The 20155-nt window shown below is 36.5% G+C and overlaps 1 protein-coding gene across 1 annotated transcript in view; it reads right to left on the reverse strand.

Moving 5' to 3' along the window:
- LOC150083150 (DNA excision repair protein ERCC-6-like) overlaps window positions 1–20155 on the reverse strand; it is a 382705-nt gene that overhangs the window by 307189 nt on the left and 55361 nt on the right. The window contains exon 3 of the mRNA XM_090377075.1: window positions 1157–1297. Coding sequence (XP_090233201.1) covers window positions 1157–1297 — 141 coding nt within the window. The remainder of the gene's footprint in view (window positions 1–1156; window positions 1298–20155) is intronic.

The raw sequence follows: 20155 nt of genomic DNA on the forward strand, positions 1-20155 counted from the left end.
GAATGGAGGGATGAAATGGGATTTTTTTTTTTTTTTTGGCTGATGCTGCATAAGCTTTCTTTCTTGCATCGTATGCCTCTACTAATGCTAATCCTAAAAAGTTCTCAACATCTGCATTACACAAATCCAACAGTTGGCAAGAACATTGCATTTGACATTGCTTCTGCAAAGGCATCAGCAATCTTAGAACCCATCATGCGGAGACCTTAGACGTGTGCAGATGGTCATGGAAAATACTGTGGGCAGACCCATAACTAATTCCCACTGCATTTGCGATGAAATGAATAGTCACATGTCTGTCACTCAGCACCAGCTGCTCAACCTTTGCAACCATCTCATTGTCTGTGGATGTTAATGGCCTTCCTTCTCTTGGCTTGTCAAAGACACTTGTTAGCACTGGAACTCCCATTTTCACTTTTTTTTACAGTCATAGGATGGACAATTCTGCCCATACACAGCTTTCATTTCTTCATCAATTTCCCGAACTTTCTTGCCCTGCAAATGTAGCAACTTAATCAGTGCTCGATACTCCACTTTTTCAACCATAGCCTCCTTCCTCAGATTCTGGACTCCACCTCTGGAGTACAACTTACGGGAATGAAATTTCACATGTTAGTTATTGAATATGTAGACAACTTATATTGAAAACAGCATCTTCCTACTGGTATTTTATCTAGGTCAGGGTACAAACTCTTTGATACTCACTCATACATATTAACATAAATGTAAATTTCTATTTACTCTGAAGATGGCCAAGCACAGAACAGTTTACAAATTCATTATGACTGCACACTATTGAATTAATTATAAAGTCAAGCAACCAAATATTTAGCACTATAGTTAGTTCATAATGAGGCAGTGCACTTTTCTTGGCAGTATTCAAGTTTAAAGTCACAACCTCCTGTTTTTGGCTATATATGCTAACCAATGGGACCTGCCATTTAAACGAAAAGAACCTCAACAATCACTGCATCCTCCATTCATCTATCTGAGAATAACAGAGAAATAAATTTGGGAATGAGTGACTTGTCCACAACTGAAAAAAAAAAAAAAAAAAACGGCTGAATACATTAATAAAACAATTTATAGTGAAAGTATTATAGAGCAAATGTAATTTTTCATTTTTAAATATTTACAATCATTTTAATGTATTTACCTATACAATCTATTCCAAATTTTCTTAGGAATAGAATAGCCATCAAATTCCTCACACATTTCATCACTAGACTCTACTATTCCATCTTCACTTTCTAATATCTTCTCATGTTTCTTCTTGATACACTCCATTTTGTATTCACTGTATGTAAATATTCAGAAAAAATTAAATATATATCTATTTTTGTTTAGAAACTATATAGTATTGCTGCATCACAAATAAATTACATTAATAATTTCTTATTAGCAAATTATTCTGATTTCAAACCAGAATATTCTAGAAAGTAGGAGTATTGTTTCAATATTATAGAAGATTGCAAATGATTCTAGAGTGGTTTGCAATACAGTAAGTCCCCAACTTACGTAAGCCAGAGTTACGTAAATTCAGACTTAACATAAATTTTTTTTTATTCAATATTTTTTTTTTTTTTTGGGGATTGTAAAATTTAAAACAGTACAAAAAAAATAAGCAATCCAGAATGACAAACATGGCATGCACAAGTGAGATACAGAGTAAAAAGTTTATGAAGCTTAAAAATGGAGATGAAGAGAAGAAGATGGTCCTTGAGGTTGTCACAGACATTCTCTCAGATATGCCAGACAAGCTGTTCTTGCTACCTGGGAGTCTAAAACGCTGATGGAACTGATATTCGGGTGACACTCAAGTCAAAGTGGACCCAATTTCGGCGAAGTCCGGACGGTCTATGACAGCCAAATCCTCTGCTTGCACCTTCACGATGGTGGGACTGTTAGTAATCCTGGGTATAACCTTCATGCATAAGTACATGGTGGGTGACCACCCAGGTGTGAACCAACGTAAGCAGGGGTCGAGGTGTGGCGCCCACACCACATGGAGGAACGCCGCCCCTCTATGTTACCAGGCAGTACTAGGTGGTAGATGACTCTCATCAACCGGTGAAATACCACCACTTTGCTTATTGGAGGCTTGAAGTGGTGGAACCCATGTTTAGTCTCTAGAGCTAAGTTCCGGCCAACCCTTCCCTATCTCTTCCATCATGCAGTATGATTGATGATTTTTGAGGTTATGATGAATGTCGTGGCGAGATCCAATATTCCTTACATTTCGAGGGGACAGCTCTAAAATGGTGTTCGCAGGCCGGCCGCTAGTTAGTACACCGGACTGAACCTATTGGTAACTCTCTAGGAAGCTTCCGGATCAGCTAGTGTATAATCTTGCTACCTCTACTCTGCCAGATAGTGACTGGAGGGAGTCCGAGTAGTGTGTATGCGGGGAGCATTGTCGAGGCCACGTTATGTCAAGGATCTGGGTATATTCTTACCACATGTACGCCATATGCAAAAATTTCATTACTTCATACAGCACGTCCCACCCACTTTTTCTTACTATTGAATACACCATGAATTGTCAAAATAATAGAGCAAGCTTATCTGCGAAAAGATCTAAACCTCCCAAGGACTTCCTAATTCATTTCACAAATATACGTGGTCTCAATTCTAATCTCAACGATGTCCATTTCCACTTGCAGTCTTCCAAACCCCATGTACTTTTTCTGACTGAATCTCAGTTATCAGTTGATCCAACTACTGCTCATCTCAGATGTCCAAATTATTTGCTGTATGATTCCTTTCGCCTCAAAGGTGGTACTTGTGCATATGTCCGTTCTGATATTCCCTGTCAAAGACTTGGCAATTTGGAATCTCCTCTCTTTGATGTTCTCTGGCTTAAAATCTCTCTACCACATTGTGTAAAATTCATCTGTTGTCTCTACCGTTCTCCCAACTCCACTAATCACTTGGAGCTCTTTGACTTCCTCTCTTTGCAACTTGACTTTCTCCAGTCCAACTTTCCTAACAGTGAGGTAATTTTCCTTGGTGATTTTAACGTTCACAACTCCAGCTGGCTTCCGTTTTCTAGTCACACCGACCCAGCAGGTCGAGATGCTGAGGCTTTTGCAATTACTAATGACCTAGCACAGATTGTTCATTTACCTACAAGAATACCGGACAATCCTAATCATACAGCCAATACGCTTGATCTTTTTCTCACAAACAACCCTTCTAAGTACAAGGTTGAAGTGAGAGGTCCTTTAGGCACTTCAGATCACAACTTTATGATTGCCTCTTCTCCAATGGAACCTTTATCTCATGGCTATTCCCAACCTCGTATTGTTTGGCATTACAAGAATGCAAAATGGGATGACCTGCGAGACTTCTTTTCTTCTTTTCCTTGGTCTGATTACTGTTTCAAAACTTCTGATGTCAACATTTGCTCAGATCGTGTCAGTGAAATTATTCTTGCAGGAATGGAATCCTTTATCCCATACTCCACTTTAAAATCTCGTCCTTTATCTAAACCTTGGTTTTCCAATAAATGTGCTAAGGCTGTCCACGAGAAGAACATTGCATATCGTAATTGGCTTGTTTCTAATTCTTCAGTTTCATTTTCTGCTTACACCAAAGCTCGCAACAATTGTAAAGCAGTTATTAATCAGTCCAAACTAGAGTTTGAACAGGCTAAGAGTAGAAAACTTGCTTCTTGCCCTAATGGTAGCCGAGCATTCTGGTCTCTTGCCAAAGCTATTGGCCGCAACTTTTGCCCATCTCTGCTCCCACCTCTGTCCAAACCAGATGGTTCTGTTGTCACTTCAGCCAAGGATAAAGCTGACCTGCTAGCATCCCATTTTTCTTTGAGCTCATGTATTAATGATCTTGGTAAAACACCTCCCACCATTCCTAACACGCTCCATTCAATGCCTCCTGTGGTCTTCCGTCAAAAGGATATCAGAAGGATTTTGATGAATCTTGATGCTAAGAAAGCTCCAGGTCCTGATGGTATTTCTCCACTTGTTCTCAAAACCTGTGCTCCTGAACTTACTCCTATTCTTTGCCGCCTTTTTTCACTTTCTTATTCCAAAGGTGTTTTTCCTTCTGCTTGGAAATTTGCTCATATCCAGCCAGTTCCTAAAAAGGGTGACAAATCCCTCCCATCCAATTATCATCCCATTGCAATTACTTCCACTCTTTCTAAAGTAATGGAGAAATCAATTAACCACCAGCTCTTAAACTACCTAGAAACCTTCCGTCTGATCAACGATCGCCAGTATGGATTCTGTCAGTGTCGATCCACTAGTGATATTCTTGCTTATGTTACCCATTTATGAACTAATTCAATGGAAAGGTTCGGTGAAACACAAGTAGTTGCTCTTGACATCTCAAAGGCTTTTGATCGTGTTTGGCATAAAGGTCTTCTAAACAAGCTTCCATCTTATGGTTTGCCAACTGTTTTTAGTAATTGGTTATTCAGTTTTCTCTCTGATCGCTCACTGAGGGTGATGGTAGATGGCTCTCTGTCTTCTAACTTCTCCACTAATGCCGGTGTCCCCCAAGGTTCAGTTCTTTCCCCCACTCTTTTCCTCTTGTATATCAATGACCTTCTTCCATTGACTGGAAATCCTATCCATAGTTTTGCCGATGATAGCACATTGCATTCAACTTTCCATTTTGAGAAACCTTGTCCAGCTCAATCAGCTTCAAGTTCTCGAAAATCTGCTGCCAATTCCTTAAATGCCGATCTTCAGCATTTAAGGAATTGGCAGCAGACTAATTCTCCAGTGGAGCAAATACAACTTAGTTGATTTCAACCCTTCTAAAACTCAATCTTGTCTTATATCTCGCAAAAAGGATTCTTCTGCTCCTATGCTTATCTTTAGTGACACTCCGATTTCTAGGCAAAATGATATATCTCTTTTGGGGATTACCCTGACTTCTAATCTCTCTTGGCACAAGCACATTACAAATATTGCTTCCTCTGCATCTAAAAAACTTGGTTTTCTCTTTCGCTCTCGCCGTTACTTTTCTTCCAAACAGCTGCTCACTCTGTATAAATCGCAAATCCGCCCTGCCATGGAATACTGTTCCCACATCTGGGGTGGTGCCCCCAAAACCTCTCTCAGGCTTCTTGATTCCATTCAGAAGAGGGCAGTTAGGTTAATTAATGATTCATCTCTAACAGAGTCTCTCCACTCGCTTTCTCATAGACGCACTGTTTCTGCTGCATGCCTCTTCTACAGATACTTCCATGGGCACTGTTCTTCTGAATTGGCTTCTATAATTCCCGCTCTCTCTTTCAAAACAGTCCGAACACGTGCTGCCACCAGCCAACATCCATTTACTGTCCAACTTCAAACCCACAGAACCAACTTTTCATCTTCCTCATTTATTCATTCAACTGCCGTTTTCTGGAACAACCTTCCTTCATACGTATCTCCTGAAAATTACAATCTACAGAAGTTCAAGTCCAATATCAACAAATATCTTCTTTCGTCTTCTCAACTCCAACCCAAGCACGGTACTAAGTACTATAGGTTCTAATACCTCTCGTGTTTGGGGTTCTCATAAAAAAAAAAAAAAACTTGTTACAAGCTCTGCCACAATATAAACTTGTACTGGGGCAGAAGTAGGCCACATATAATTTATGAACAGCATTTAAAGCACATGCTGGCCAAGTGCCTTATAAATGTAGAATGTTGTAAAATGTTGTAAATTATTTGTGTTGTGTGTATCTGCTGTTTTGTTATAAGATTAAAATTACTTTATTTGGCAATGTTGCTGTTAGTCATACTGTTAATAATAAAAATAATTGGAAATAATAGCAGCAGCCATACAATGTTGTTGAACATTGCTGATAACTGATCTTCAATAATAAACAGCCAAAATCTAAAAGTTAAGCATTAAAATATCCATTCCAGTTTCATTTAACTACATTTTTTATTTCAGGAATCAACAGGGATTACCTTTATTTTAGATATAGGAAGCTTCTTTTCCAACCAACTTGCCTGGTCCAACTCGCTAATAATTCTTGGGGAAGGCGATATCAATTTTGCAAAACATGTGGGACATCTTCCCCACTGTCAGAACCGTAGTGTTCAGACTGTATGGTCTCAACAATGAGCGCTCAAGACTTCTGTCTTCAAACACCATATCTCTGGCAGCAAGGAAACCATTACGTGGATTGACATAAAATTAGATTTTTGAAGGTCTAACCTGCTTAATAAATATGGACCGATTATTTCTTTTGGTCCTGTAGCTTAAGTCAAGAGTTAAATTTAGCGGTCTAAAAAAGTTTAATGGATATGGGAGAGGGGGGGGGGATTATTCTCTACATTCCTTAAGTCGGACTAGAACTTTTTGGGGCGTCATGTTCACAGGAATAGAGCAACTCACAATTTATCTGAAACTTTTGTCTTATGTTGTAGTGTTTGTTCTTCACGCATGCGTATAAGTGACCAATCGTCGGACGATAGGAATGGTCTACGGATATTGATTGAAATTTCATCTCTACGGTTTCCGCAATAAGTAGTTTGTGGTTGTTGTGTTGAATATTTATAATTTTTGTTTCATTAAAGTCGAATGAATGTCGTTCGTTCATTTATTTATTGCGTGGAACGAAAGTTCCGATGCATTTGAATGACCCGCCCGCACAGAAGCTTCGTGTTGTTTTGCTAGAAGCTGTGCCACTCCCATGGTAGATCCTACTACATAAACAGTGTTGCAATTTTTGCATGGGATGCTGTATACTAGGTTATGCTGTGATTGGAATGTGGTGTTTGAAGGTCGATTTCGGAAGAATGTGCATAATTTGTTCATGGGTTTTGTTATGATTTTCATGTCGGTTCCCTTGCATATTTGGTTAAGTTTATTGTACCAGTACTCGACATATGGAATGGTGATGAAATGTATTTTGGTCTTGTCGGATTTTTGTGCAATGTTTGTTGCGAGGTTGTTGTTATTTATTTTTTCACAGGCTATTGTTTTAACTTTGTTTATATAGGTTAGCGGGTAACACCTATTTGAAAATCTTCTAATTAATTCATTTATTTCAGTGGTTAGAGAAATCTGGGTGGAAGAATATTTAAAGGCGTTAAGAAATTGATTCAGCATGACCGATTTTTTTGTATGATTGGGGATGATAACTGTGGAAATGCAAAAGCATCCCCTTATTAGTGGGTTTTCTATATAGGCTGAAATTTAGTTTTTGGTCTAATCTGTGTATGGTAAAATTAAGGAAATTTATGGAGTGGGTTTCTGCTTCAATTTCTAATTCAAATTTTAATCTCTGATGGATGTTATTAAAAACCTGTAGAATATTGTTTATGGTCAAATTATCTGTGATAATTAGGATGTCATCCAGATATCTTCCGTAATATGTGATCTGTGGTATAAATGGATCAAGATGGATCTTTTCTAATTTGTCTAAGTATAGTTCAGCAATGAGTCCACTGATGTTTAGGCCCACTGGGACGTCAAAAATCTGTCTGTATATTTTTTCTTGAAAGAGAATGTAATTAGGATTTACTAATAGTTTTGTTAGTTCGAATATTCTGTCTTTGGGGAGTCTGGTGTTATTAATTTTTATGTTATCATCGTTTAAGTAGGCCCAGATTATGTCTAAGGCATAAGGTACATTTACATTAGTGTATAATGAAGTCACATCCAGTGAATATAACTTCATATTCTCCTTGATATGGAGATCTTTGAGGTTCATGAATAAAGCATCGTAGTTTTTTAGGTTATATGTTGGGAGTTCTCGGAGTTGTTTTAGAATTGGATAGATGAACATTTCTAAGGAAGCAAAAGCTAAATTCTTATATGACACGATTGGACGTATTGGGTATCCTGTTTTGTGTAATTTTACTTGGCCGAATAAGGTCGGGATATTGTATGTGCGGGCTGTAATTTGTTTAAGTTGGGCCATGGTGATGTGGTCATCTTTCCTATAGGTGGTGAGCATTTTGTTATATTTGTTAACTAAGCTGTTGAACTGTGATGGTGCAGCCTCTTCGTATGTCGTTGTGTCTGAAATGATGGTGTATAATTTATTTATATAGTCTCCTTTGTTGAGAATAAGGAGAATGAGAATGAGATTTATTAAGCAGTTTAGACCTTCAAAAATCTAATTTTATGTCAATCCACGTAATGGTTTCCTTGCTGCCAGAGGTATGGTGTTTGAAGACAGAAATCTTGAGCGTTCATTGTTGAGACCGTATGGTCTGAACACTACGGTTCCGACAGTGGGGAAGAGGTCCCACATGTTTTGCAAAATTGATATCGCCTTCCCCAAGAATTATTAGCGAGTTGGACTAGGAGAGTTGGTTGGAAAAGAAGATTCCTATATCTAAAATAAAGGTAATCCCTGTTGATACATAATATAATAGAATATAGGAATTATCGAGCACTTAATAGCTCTCTATTATCAAATTTTTTATTTCATTATCAGGAAATAAAAAAAAAACCTAAATAATTCTTTTGAATGTTATTTCTTTTGTAATTATTTAAAATAGGAGACATGACACATAACTGCCATTGTACATCTAGCTGGTTAGTATACCTAAATGTGCTTATCAAAAAGCAACCATCACACATAACCACTGTTTGTTTGTTTCTTTGGTTGTTTTCATTTGTTTTAGGAGCACACCAATGATGTTTTCAAAGTAAACCAAGAACTTTTCCACTGGGGAAAAAACTATCTATTAGACAAAATTTAAATTTAGAAATCACAAAATCTAAACAGTAATACTTAGTCCAATTTAAACATCGAATTCAGAAATTTCAGTCCAAATATGACAAAAAAAAAAAAAAAAAAATGGCCAGACAACAAATAACCTAAACCTAAAAATAAGCAGGATAGACTCTGGTGTGTTTTAATTAAAACACCCTATATATAATAATGCCGAACTAAATTCCAGTGCCACCTACAAGTCCATCACTAACAACAGCAGTATCATTACAAAGAAGTTAACTGCTTTCAGCAAGAAACTTAAAATCAGCTTTAATAACTACAATTTTCCTTATATTCATTTCATACCAAAGTTCCACAAAAACCCCACAGGCTTTAGGTTTATTACTTCCTACAAATACAGCTACACCCATAAACCTGGCAAAACTTTGGAAAGGTTACTTAAACCTATCATGGACATCCTTCCTGAGAGTAGAATAATTAATAACAATATACCAGTTATTAATGATCTGAATACTGACATCTCTCATGTGCAAGCTTTTGACTTCAATAGTCTATTCACAAGCGTAGACCTAACAAACTTAAAATCGGTCTTGAATTAAATCTACAATAACTACAAACATATCATTGGTTGTAATTCAGTTTATTGGAACAAGCTCATTAATCTCTGCGTGTCCAATAACTACATTTTTGAGGGCAAATCTTGCCCTCAAAAATGCAAACCAAAGGTACCCCGAAGGGTAGTCCTGCTAGCTGTGTCTTAGCTAACATATATCTATACTGGTCTGATACCTCTCTACCCTCAGACATTAAACTTTACAGATATATTGATGACTTGTTAGTATTCAACTACCCTACGTTTATACAGGACCTTGCTAACATTTCTCCTTCAGAACTTACTCTGAAGAAAAATAATAATGACTTTTCAGCCAATTACTTAGACCTGGATATCAATATCAACAGCCCTCATACGACAATCAACATATATAATAAAAGAGATGTATAATAAAAGAGATTAAAGCTAAAAGCTTTAATGTAGTCAGTTTTACCCATTGGCACTCTAACATTTCTAAAAAGGTACATGTTAACATAATACTCTCCCAATGCATCAGAATTGCAATAGCAACAGTCTCTTTTATGACAATATCAAACCACTCCATAATAAACTGCTATGCAATAATTTCCCTACAGCTTTCCTCTACCATCATTTCAAAAAAGCAATAAATATAAAATTCAAAAAAAAAACTTATAAACTACAACTTGGATATAAAAAACATATTTGCTGTTTGATTACATATTACTTTCAGGCCTGTACATAATGTATAGTTATATAACCCCTAGCCTCTGTTGTGTCTCACGGTGTAGAAAGCTTGTCCCACAGATTGGCTATGCACAGGAATATTGTGTTTTGTTATGTCCTGCTCGCTGTGTTTGTTAAGTTTTGTTGACATTATTTGTATTTCAATTTTTTTCTTCTCTTTACATTTCCTCAATAACAATACCAATACTGACTTAAACTATGAGGCATTTGTCCAGTCTTCTCCAGGGAGTGACTATGGTACAGGTTTAGCAACCCCGGACAACCCGAGCACAACTATATTCCCCTTCTTCCAATTGCTTTCTGTTGTCCTTAATTATTACAACTTATTTCTCGTGTGCGATTAGGCTGGCCTAAAGCAATATCAAGATGCTATCCCTCTGCTATCGTTCCTTTTTTCTTCTTAGAGTTCAGTGTCTTTTCTACACTACCTTGTTAGTCATTGATTCTCCCTTTGCTGGCATTTTGCCTCATTTGTTTAATTGTTTACTTCTCTGTCACACGGGTATGGTTTACTTTGACGATTTTACACCTTCTTCTTGGGGTGGTCAAATTAATTTATGATGCGATAGACTTTTTTTTCTTCAAAATGTGCACCGATCTACCATCTCAAGAATTTCATTGCATAGGGTTAAAAAAGTTAATCAACTGAAACAATTGAAAAATGTTGTTTATAAATTTTAAAATTAAATACAATTTAGAATTCTTATCTTAAATTCATACGTATTTAAATTTTTAATTTATGTGAAGTTTGTGTCTTCATGTCATCCGCCAAGTTTTGAAAATCAGGGATATACTGTGATAAAGCCAACAGTAAAGAATCTTCTGTATGCAAATCCATAAGAGTAGAGTAATTCTTCATCTTTGTTTCAAATAGGAAAAGTCCGAATTACATAGATATATGGAATCAAAACAGGAATTTAAAAGTTCACTTCAGTTTTTTACATTTGGGTACTTTTCTCGGCAAACGTATTTCCAAAAGTCTTTTTTTGATAATCTGGCTTTTAGAAAGATATTGTTTCGCAACGTAATAATTTCATTTTCAAATAATATTTTCTCCATGTGAAAAATCTCAGCGATATTTTCTGCAATTTGTTTCGTATCTAAGTCGACATTAAATAGATAAGAAATACACTGAACAATGTCTTCAATTGTTTTAAAATCACCGAATCTGGTTTCAAAATCATCCACAACTTTCTCAATTTCAGAAACATATTTCTCACTATTAAATTTAAAAACAGGATATTTTTGCAAATGATCTTGCATATTTACAAAATGATAGATTTTTTTTTTTTTTGAGATCCTTAGCCATTGCCAAAAATTGATATTTATATGCAGAAATACTACTAATGATGTCACCCACATTTTTATTTTTTCCTTGTAATTCCAAATTCAGACCACTTAATTTATTGGTAAAATCTGCCAAAAAAGCCAGATCACACAACCACTGTTTGATTACATATTACTTTCTTATAGCTTCTGATAATCATCTCCCCTTTGATCAACAATTTTTTTTTTAATTTCATTTAGTAAATTTTGAAATCTCTGTAGAAACTTACTCTGACTCAGTCACCTCACATCTGTGTGTAATAACAGATTTGGTTCATTTTCATTGAGTTGCACTTTGAAAAGTCTCCTTTAAAGAGATTGTCCTCTGATGGAATTCACGATTTTCAAAGCTATGTCCCTAACACTTTTAGTATTTAATCTTTTGCTGGCAAACACTTGTTGGCGGATGATACAGTAGTAACTCAAAGAATCTGGGAATTCATCATCCTTTTGGCACAATGTGATGAATCCATTAAGATGCTCCATCATTGCTTTAGCTGTTATCTGTTGTTATTGATATGAGCGTAAATAGTGATAATTTAATTTTTTCAATAAAATTTTTAAATGCGTTAAATATATCACGACCTCTAGTTCTTTCTTTTAACAAAACCATACCCAGAAGTTCTTCTCTACTGGCAGAATCATCGAAAACCATACGAATAAAAGCGAGCAATTGATCTGTATCACTAATGTCAGTAGATTCATCCAGTTGTAAAGAAAACGGCACACAATTAGCAATGTAAGCATACAACTGTTCGCTCACATTTTTACTCATTTTTTCAAAGTGTCAGATCACAGTATTTCGAGATAATTGCAGATCTTGAAGAGCAATTTTAATTTCATTTTTGTTCTTAAAATTTTCAAAAAGAGAATCTGTTATTTCTAAAAATGCATCTTTGAGGAATTGACCATCAGAAATGGTCTGCATTTTCTTGCAAGGAGATGACTCACTTTAAATCTACAGTTACTGCTTTAGATTGTAAATTAGGTGTCATTTTGTTGTGCAAATAATCTGGATTTAAGTTCTTTTAATTTATTTTATCTAAGGTCACTATTAGGTGGAAAATCCAATTGGTATTTACCATGAAGTTGAAGTGCCTTTATAAATTTCCTTTTTTGGGTATAGTCACGGAAGCATTGCAAATCAAACAACATTTTTCTTTTACCATTACAAAAAAGTATTCTAGTTCCCACTCTTGATGAAAATTATACCTTTTACTCTTTTTCATTGTATTCATTTTAAATCAAAGGATATTAACTTTTATGTACTGTACTTATTAATATTAAGTAAGCTAAATAAGAATTCGACACATACACTATACTCTCCACAACGTAACAGCATGAATCTTCACTAAAGCCTCATGGCTACGCACTGAAAAGAGCAGTCATGCGGTTCAACAGATTTGTAATAAGCGTATGCAGTGGGACACATAAAACATTTAGATTTTGACTAATCTATTTTTTATATAATTTAAAATTCATTGTGACGTGATCGACTGAAAATTAAAGCCGTGATTGACTTGTTGGCAACCCCTGGTATAGTTATATCCCCCCCCACCAGCCTCTCTCGTATCTCACAGTGTAGAAAGCTTGTGCCCACAGATTGGCTATGCATGGGAATATAGTGTTTTGTTATGTCCTGCTTGCTGTTTTGTTGAGTTTTGTCAACTTTATTTGTATTTCAATTTTTTCTTCTTTTTACATTTCCTCAATAACAATACCAATACTGACTTAAACATGAGGCATTTGTCCAGTCTTCTGTCCAGGGACCGACTATGGCATGGGTTTAGCAACACCGGACAACTCGAGCACAATTATATTCCCCTTCTTCCAATTCCTTTCTGCTGTCCTTAATTACTGCAACTTATTTACACAATTACTACAGCGATTACACTGGCCGAAAGCAATATGGAGATGCTATTCCTCTGCTATCACTCCTTTTCTTATTAAACAAAGTTTAGTGTCTTTCTACACTGCCTTGTTAGTCACTGATTCTCTTTTTCGCAGGCATTTTGCCTCATTTGTTTAATTTCTTACGTCCCCGTCACGCGGGCATGGTTCACTTTGACGATTTCACACCTTCTGCTCCCCCCCTCACTCGGGGGTTACTTCAACTGATACAAATATACTGTACAGAGAACTATCGGGCTTTCATCGGGTCTCCGATGTTGCTCTGTAATCACCATACGTAGCTAACTTAACTGATTCCAGTCTAAGCAAACAGTAAGTTGGCATTAACCTGACTTTATTCCATTATCTAAAGTTACTTAGTTTAAATTTCATACTGTATTTTGTCTTTTTGAATTCAAACTTTTTCTTTTTTCCTTTAACTAGATTTAATTGGCATTATTTTAGCATTTTAACTCTATTTTATACTTATATTTTTATTTATGTTTGAATTTCATTCCTTCCTTCCTTCCTTTTAGTCTCTACCAGGCCGGCTATGTGTATAAGTTTTGCACGTATACATCATAACAGAAACCCTGCTTATTGCAGTGGCTCCTATAGTTTTGGCTGCCAACCCTCTGAAGAAGTAGTTAAAGACCTAGGACCCACTACTTTAGGTACCATCATTATTATCATTACTATTTTTCTGGTAATCTAATTTAATTTCAGGTTATCTGCTTTTAGCTTGCTGGCATTCTCAAATTTTTCCCATGGTAATTACAGTTGACAGGTCATCACCCATACCCAATATACTGAATATAAACATTTGTCTATATATATATATATATATGTATGTATATATAGATGGGTTTTTAATGTAACTCTTTAAAAGAAAAGTTTGAAGAGGCACATAGAAAAGAGGTAAACTGTAGATGAAATGGTTTCGGTGAAAGCAAGATTAATAAATTATGTATGATAGATGCACCTAAAAGTGCAAAGCAGCATTAAAGGATGCAAGAGTATATGTAATTTTTAAATTAGTGGAAAATACTATAAATGGATATTCAAAAGGTGTAGAACGTTAATATAAGCTTGAAAAATCCAAGATCCCCAAGTTAATTCTACATATGATATCAACTGTAACTTAAAAAAAATCATTAGAAGTCAGCCAAGACATAATATAGGCAAATAAATATAAGTAAGCCAAGATTCAAGAAGGGACGCTAATTATAAGTAATTTCATGAATGATTATTAAAACAAATCCACTGAATATGTGAAAAAAATGAAAACATAAGAGAAGCAACTTAGTGAGTAAAGAGTCAAAGTCATCAATCCGAAGAAAATAATTACATCGCAAATCATGTATAGCCATTACTTACCAAGTAGTGTAATTCCACCAGATAAAACATTTCATTTCTAGTATTTTCCACTAAAATCATATAACAACCCTCTGATTTTAGTGACTCTGGTATACACCACTCAACTATTTCATGTCCATAAACTTGTTTCCTGTTCTTTTATAACTGGATTCTTTACTACACTACCAATGGATTTGTCAACTGGTTCAGTATCCTGAGATACATTTACTATTCTTTCTTTCCACAATAAATACACACCCGATACTACACGTAGATATATCTAAATTGATATACATGGAATTATTTCCTGTTCTTTTATAATTGGAACCATACCTACACCACTTTTGGATCATTATTCACAATGTTACGTATATCCCTGAAATGATATCACTACATTAGCATTAGCAAGGGCACATGATGCAAGAAAGCAAACTTATATAGCATCAGCCAAGAAAAAAAACAAAAAAAAAAAAAACACACACACACACACCTCCGTCTCATTTCACCCATCCACTCGCTCAAAATGTTTGTAAAGTTCTGCCTTGAATCTGTTTAAGCTATCAACTTCTACAATGACAGATGGAAGTTTGTTCCAGCAATCAACCACCCGCTGGCTAAAGGCAAACTTCTGCACATCTATCCTACAACCGTGTTTCCTCAATTTGAATTTATGCCCTCCTCAGGAAATTATTCTGAGCAAGAGGAAGAATCCCATCAGTATTGAGCATGCTCAAACCATTCAAGGCTTTATATACCTCTATCAGATGACCTCGCCGGTGCCTAGTCTCCAGACACTGTAATTTGCAAAACTTAAGCTTTTCTTCGCAAGAGCAACCCTTTCTTCCATTCACTAATCTTGTTGCCCTTCTCTGTACTCGTTCCAGCATCTCTACGTCCTTCTTGAAATGAGGCCTCCAGACCTGTATACAGTACTCAAGGTGTGGCTTGACCATTGCCTTATACAAGGGAATAATCACCTCCTTATCCCTGCTAGAAAAATTCCTGTATATCATTGATAAGACACCATGAGCTACTCTTGCAGCCCGTCTGCACTGCTCAAAAAACTTCATATCTGCCTACACAATTACCCTGGATCTTTTCACTCTCTACCACTCTCAGTGTAGCACCACACAGTTGATACATTACTCTGGGGTTACTGCTTCCCATATGCAGTACTTTACATTTTTCAATGTTAAACTTCACTTGCCACCTCTCAGCCCATCGGCTCAACCTTTCTAGATCCTGCTCCAGCAGCATACTGCCCTGCCATTAGTTTCATTAAAAGCCCTGCGGACCTGTGTATCATCTGCAAACTTGGACATTAAGACTGATATACCATCATCAATATTATTGATGAATACAGAATACAACAATGGACCCAACACTGAACCCTGGGTACTCCAATAATAACATTAGTCCACGAAGAGTAGTGTCCATTGATTACAACTCTCTGTCTTCTCCCACTCAACCATCCCTTTATGCATAGCAGCAATTTGCCACCAATGCCACACTGCTCCAATCTGTGCAGCAGTCTTCCATGTGCAACAGTATCAAAAGCCTTTCTAAGACCCAAATATATAATATCAAAATTATTCTTTGCATCCAGTTCCTTTGTGACTACATCATACTATCCAATCAAATTGGTCAGACAAGACTTTCCCTTAACAACCCATACTGTGTCTTGTCTAGATGATCCTGCAATGCTTCTTTAACCAGTGCAGCCATTAATTTCGCTGGAACAGAAGTTAAACTAACAGGTCTGTAATTACCTGTGTCTCTCTGAGTCCAAGGAAGATCTCATAATTATGGCTAAGGGTTTGCTTACTTCATTTGTTGCCTCCTTTAATATAACTGGATAGATTTCATGCGCCTCAGGTGCCTTTCTTATATTTTTATATTTATCTTCAAAAATTTCTCCTCCACTTTACTCTCAGTTATTACAAGATTATCTAGCTTACTGCCAGAGTTTAATATGCCTCCGGCATTCCCCTCCCTGAATAACTACTCATGTGTGAATGTAGATACAAAATATTCATTTAGTTTGTTAGCTACCTGAGCAGGATCATCAACAGTTGAACCATCAATATCAAGTGAATCAATCTGATTTATCCCCTTCCTTCTAGAGTTTACATAAGTAAAGAACACTTTGCTGTTTTTCTTTGCATCCTTTGCCAAAGATTTCTCGTAATCTGCCTTTGCCTTCCTAACCTACTTTGTGACTTGGTTACAGACCAGTTTATATCTATCATAGACTTCTGAGTCACCTGTTAATGTATATGTATCCCATGCATTTTTCTTCTCTGCCACATGTCTAATTAGTTCATCTGACATCCATTTAGGCCTAAATCTTAAGCAATATTTCTTAGTTGGTATGAAAAGCCTAGTAGCTTCCAAGATTAATTCTTTGAATGCTTCCCATTTTGAATTTGCTGTTAGTAACAGCATCTGTTGGTGGCACCATATAGAATTTAAATACTGTCTCAGACCACCATATTCATCTTTACGAAAGCAAAATCCCTTCCATTTAACCCTGATGGTAGTTACCTCTTTGAAAAAATCCCACTTCAGAACACTGTGATCACTGCCACCTAATTGTTCCTTTATCTGCAGATTCTTAATGCATGAAGAATTGCTACTGATAATCATATCAAAAGTGTTACTCCCTCTGGTTGCCTCCGAACATGCTGCTGTAGAAAGCAATCATCCAATAAATCCATGAAAGCCTTGCTGGTGTGTAAGTAACCAATCCACAATTTCCAAACAATTTTTGGGAAATTAAAATCCCCCATTATAAGATACTCTGATTTACTGGCCCACTATTTCCCTGCACAATTCCTCATTATACTCATCAGATTCATTAGGCCTATAACACACACCTATTCTCATTTTTCCTTTTCCAATGTTTACGTCACACCAAACAGACTCAACATTGCATTGTCCACCAACATCAACTGAATGCACTTCCTTAGATTTTATGTGTTTCTTAACTAACAGCATAGCCCCTCCTCCCTTTCTGTCCTGTCTATCCTTTCTGTATACATTGTATTCCACAAATTTCAATTCTGCACTGCTTATCTCTGTGTGACACCACGACTCTGATATCCAAACAATATCTACCTTTGATGTCTTCACTAGCACTTCAAGCTCATCAAATTTATTAACTATACTCCTAGCATTGGTGTACTTGCAAGTATACACGCACCTGTTTCTACTCTTAGTTACCCTAACACAGCCCATGTATTTACTTGTTCTACTATGACTCCCAGCAGTCCTGGAAATCCTCATTGTCTTGCTTTCCAGACTACTGCTTAATTGCATTTCAATAGAAGCAGTGCAAGAATCACTTTTACCTCTGCCAGTGGCTACTGCTAATCTATTAGTATGTGTATCTCCCCCAAGCTAGCAGTTTTCCGAACCACCTAACTCTGTCTCGAGAGCATCATCAAATATTCTTTCACGCCTTCTTTTTAAGTGTATCCCATATCTGTAGAACCAGTCTCTCCTGTTAACAAGCACAGACTAGACTGAGAAAAATTCTATCCCTTGAGCCTTGCACAATCTGTCCAGGGCCAAATTGATCAACAAGACTCTCACATCATATACTCCCTCCTATCATGTCAGGGCAAAATTGCAGAGACTTTCAAATTCAACCCAAACTCACGGCTTTTTTTCAACATTGACCTGTACTTCTTAAGTAATTCTGCCAGTCTCCTACTCTTAATATGATTAGTGCCAACGCGTGCAACAATATCACCCTTTGTACCCTTAAAAGATGATATCTGCTCTAAAATGTCATCAAACTTTGCCCCTGGCAGACATACTCTGGTCCGGATCTACCTATCCTTTCTGCACAATATGTTTCCCATTTCCCTGACAAGAGAGTCACTGACAATAACTGGTTCCGTTGGGACCAGCACATTCTGCTTTGGGGGTTGCTGCTGTGTTGCATGATGTTCAAGTGCAAGCTCTGCCATTGATGTGGGCAGCTAAGAGCTTGATGGGCCCATCAATTTAAATCCTTCAAGGGCATCCACCCTGTCCTTCAAGCTCTCATATAGGCCCATAACACTGATTTGGCACTTGATTTTCCCACACTCCTTACATCGTGCACACTCAAAGACATTCCCCTTGGCAATATCATGTCCCATTCCCGATTGTCCACAAACATCAAACAAGCAGTGCACTTCAAAAGGCTGTGATTCAGGGGACAGCCACTCCCTGAAATCTCCCCTGAGCCACAGCACTCCCATTAGTTTGAGCCTCTTGTTTTGTTCCTCTGGTCTGAGTCATGATTTCTATTCAATTTCAAATAAAATTCCATTACAAAATACAATGGATTCCGGTTATTTGGGGCAGCCGTTTATTTGGGGCAAATCCTAAAAAACAGAAAACAATCGAGAAAATAGCCAGGGTTTACTTCGCTTAATGGGGACAGCATGCCGTTTAATCAGGGCAGGAGACCGCAGCACTGGAGATTACCCTACGATTGTCTCCGACGGTACCACGTGGTTCGGTCGAAATTCTGGACAATAAAAACAATTAGCAGTAAACAATAAAAACAATTATTGGGCTTTTCTGTTAGTGAAATCTATCATAAACAGATAGTAAACTCGATCTTACTGAATTTGCAATAATACCGACAGCTGGAATTCTGTGGGTTATTATGGTGAAATGTGTTTACACTTCCATGAAATCTTCAATCATATAAAAAAATTAATTTTCAGACATTCTCTTCATTCCTATTTTTAAAGCTTTGTAACTCGTTACTCCGTTCTCACTTGCGCGTATTGTGTTACTTGCAATTTATGTGTGCTGTGTTCTTTGTTATTGATTGCTTATCATTTTACTGTTTTAAATTTTAACCCCCACACACAAATGTCAGTGAACAGAAATGTCAACTAGTTTGTATGTACATATTACAATACGTATTAATTATCTGATTATCACGTATATTCTTCCGATTTTCACTTATCATTTAATTTTTTAATTGGCAAGGTAATAAAGGGTAAATTTGTGCTTAATATATCTTTGCTTTTATAGCCTCCTATTTTCGCTAATTAGAATCGCTGCTTAATAGAATTAAAATTCAATTCACAAACATGATCACAATGACCGGCGCTTACTGCACATCATATAGTAAACAGTACTTTACTATGTTGAGTTCATCGTAACGTGATTTGATTGTACCGTGAACTTTGGATAATTGGGGCAGCTGCTTAATCGGGCCAAAATGCACAAATTTTGTGTCCCAAATAACCAGAATGGACTGTATAACCCTAAACTTATATCCCAATGCAGTTATAACACTACTGATATGTATTTCGGTATTGAATATTAACTCCGAGTTACGCTATATGACTTTCTTATCTCCTGTCAAATTATATGTATAAATTTATAATGTTACGTTTGTAAAAACTAGGTCATTACGTGTATTTAATTAAAAAAGTACAATTTAATTGACAATGAAATTTAATAAGATTAGTAAATTTTACTGATTAATTGATACTACCATACTCACTATCTAGTTTTCCGTTAAACCTTATGCTATCAACCTGTCAGTCTGACTTCAGTAGTAGGGAAAATCATGGAGGCAATGATCAAGGGTGGAA

The sequence above is a fragment of the Mastigoproctus giganteus genome, chromosome 7 (assembly GCF_048544385.1).
Source record: "Mastigoproctus giganteus isolate SK-2022 chromosome 7, ASM4854438v1, whole genome shotgun sequence".
In the NCBI taxonomy this organism is placed as follows: Eukaryota; Metazoa; Arthropoda; class Arachnida; order Uropygi; family Thelyphonidae; genus Mastigoproctus; species Mastigoproctus giganteus.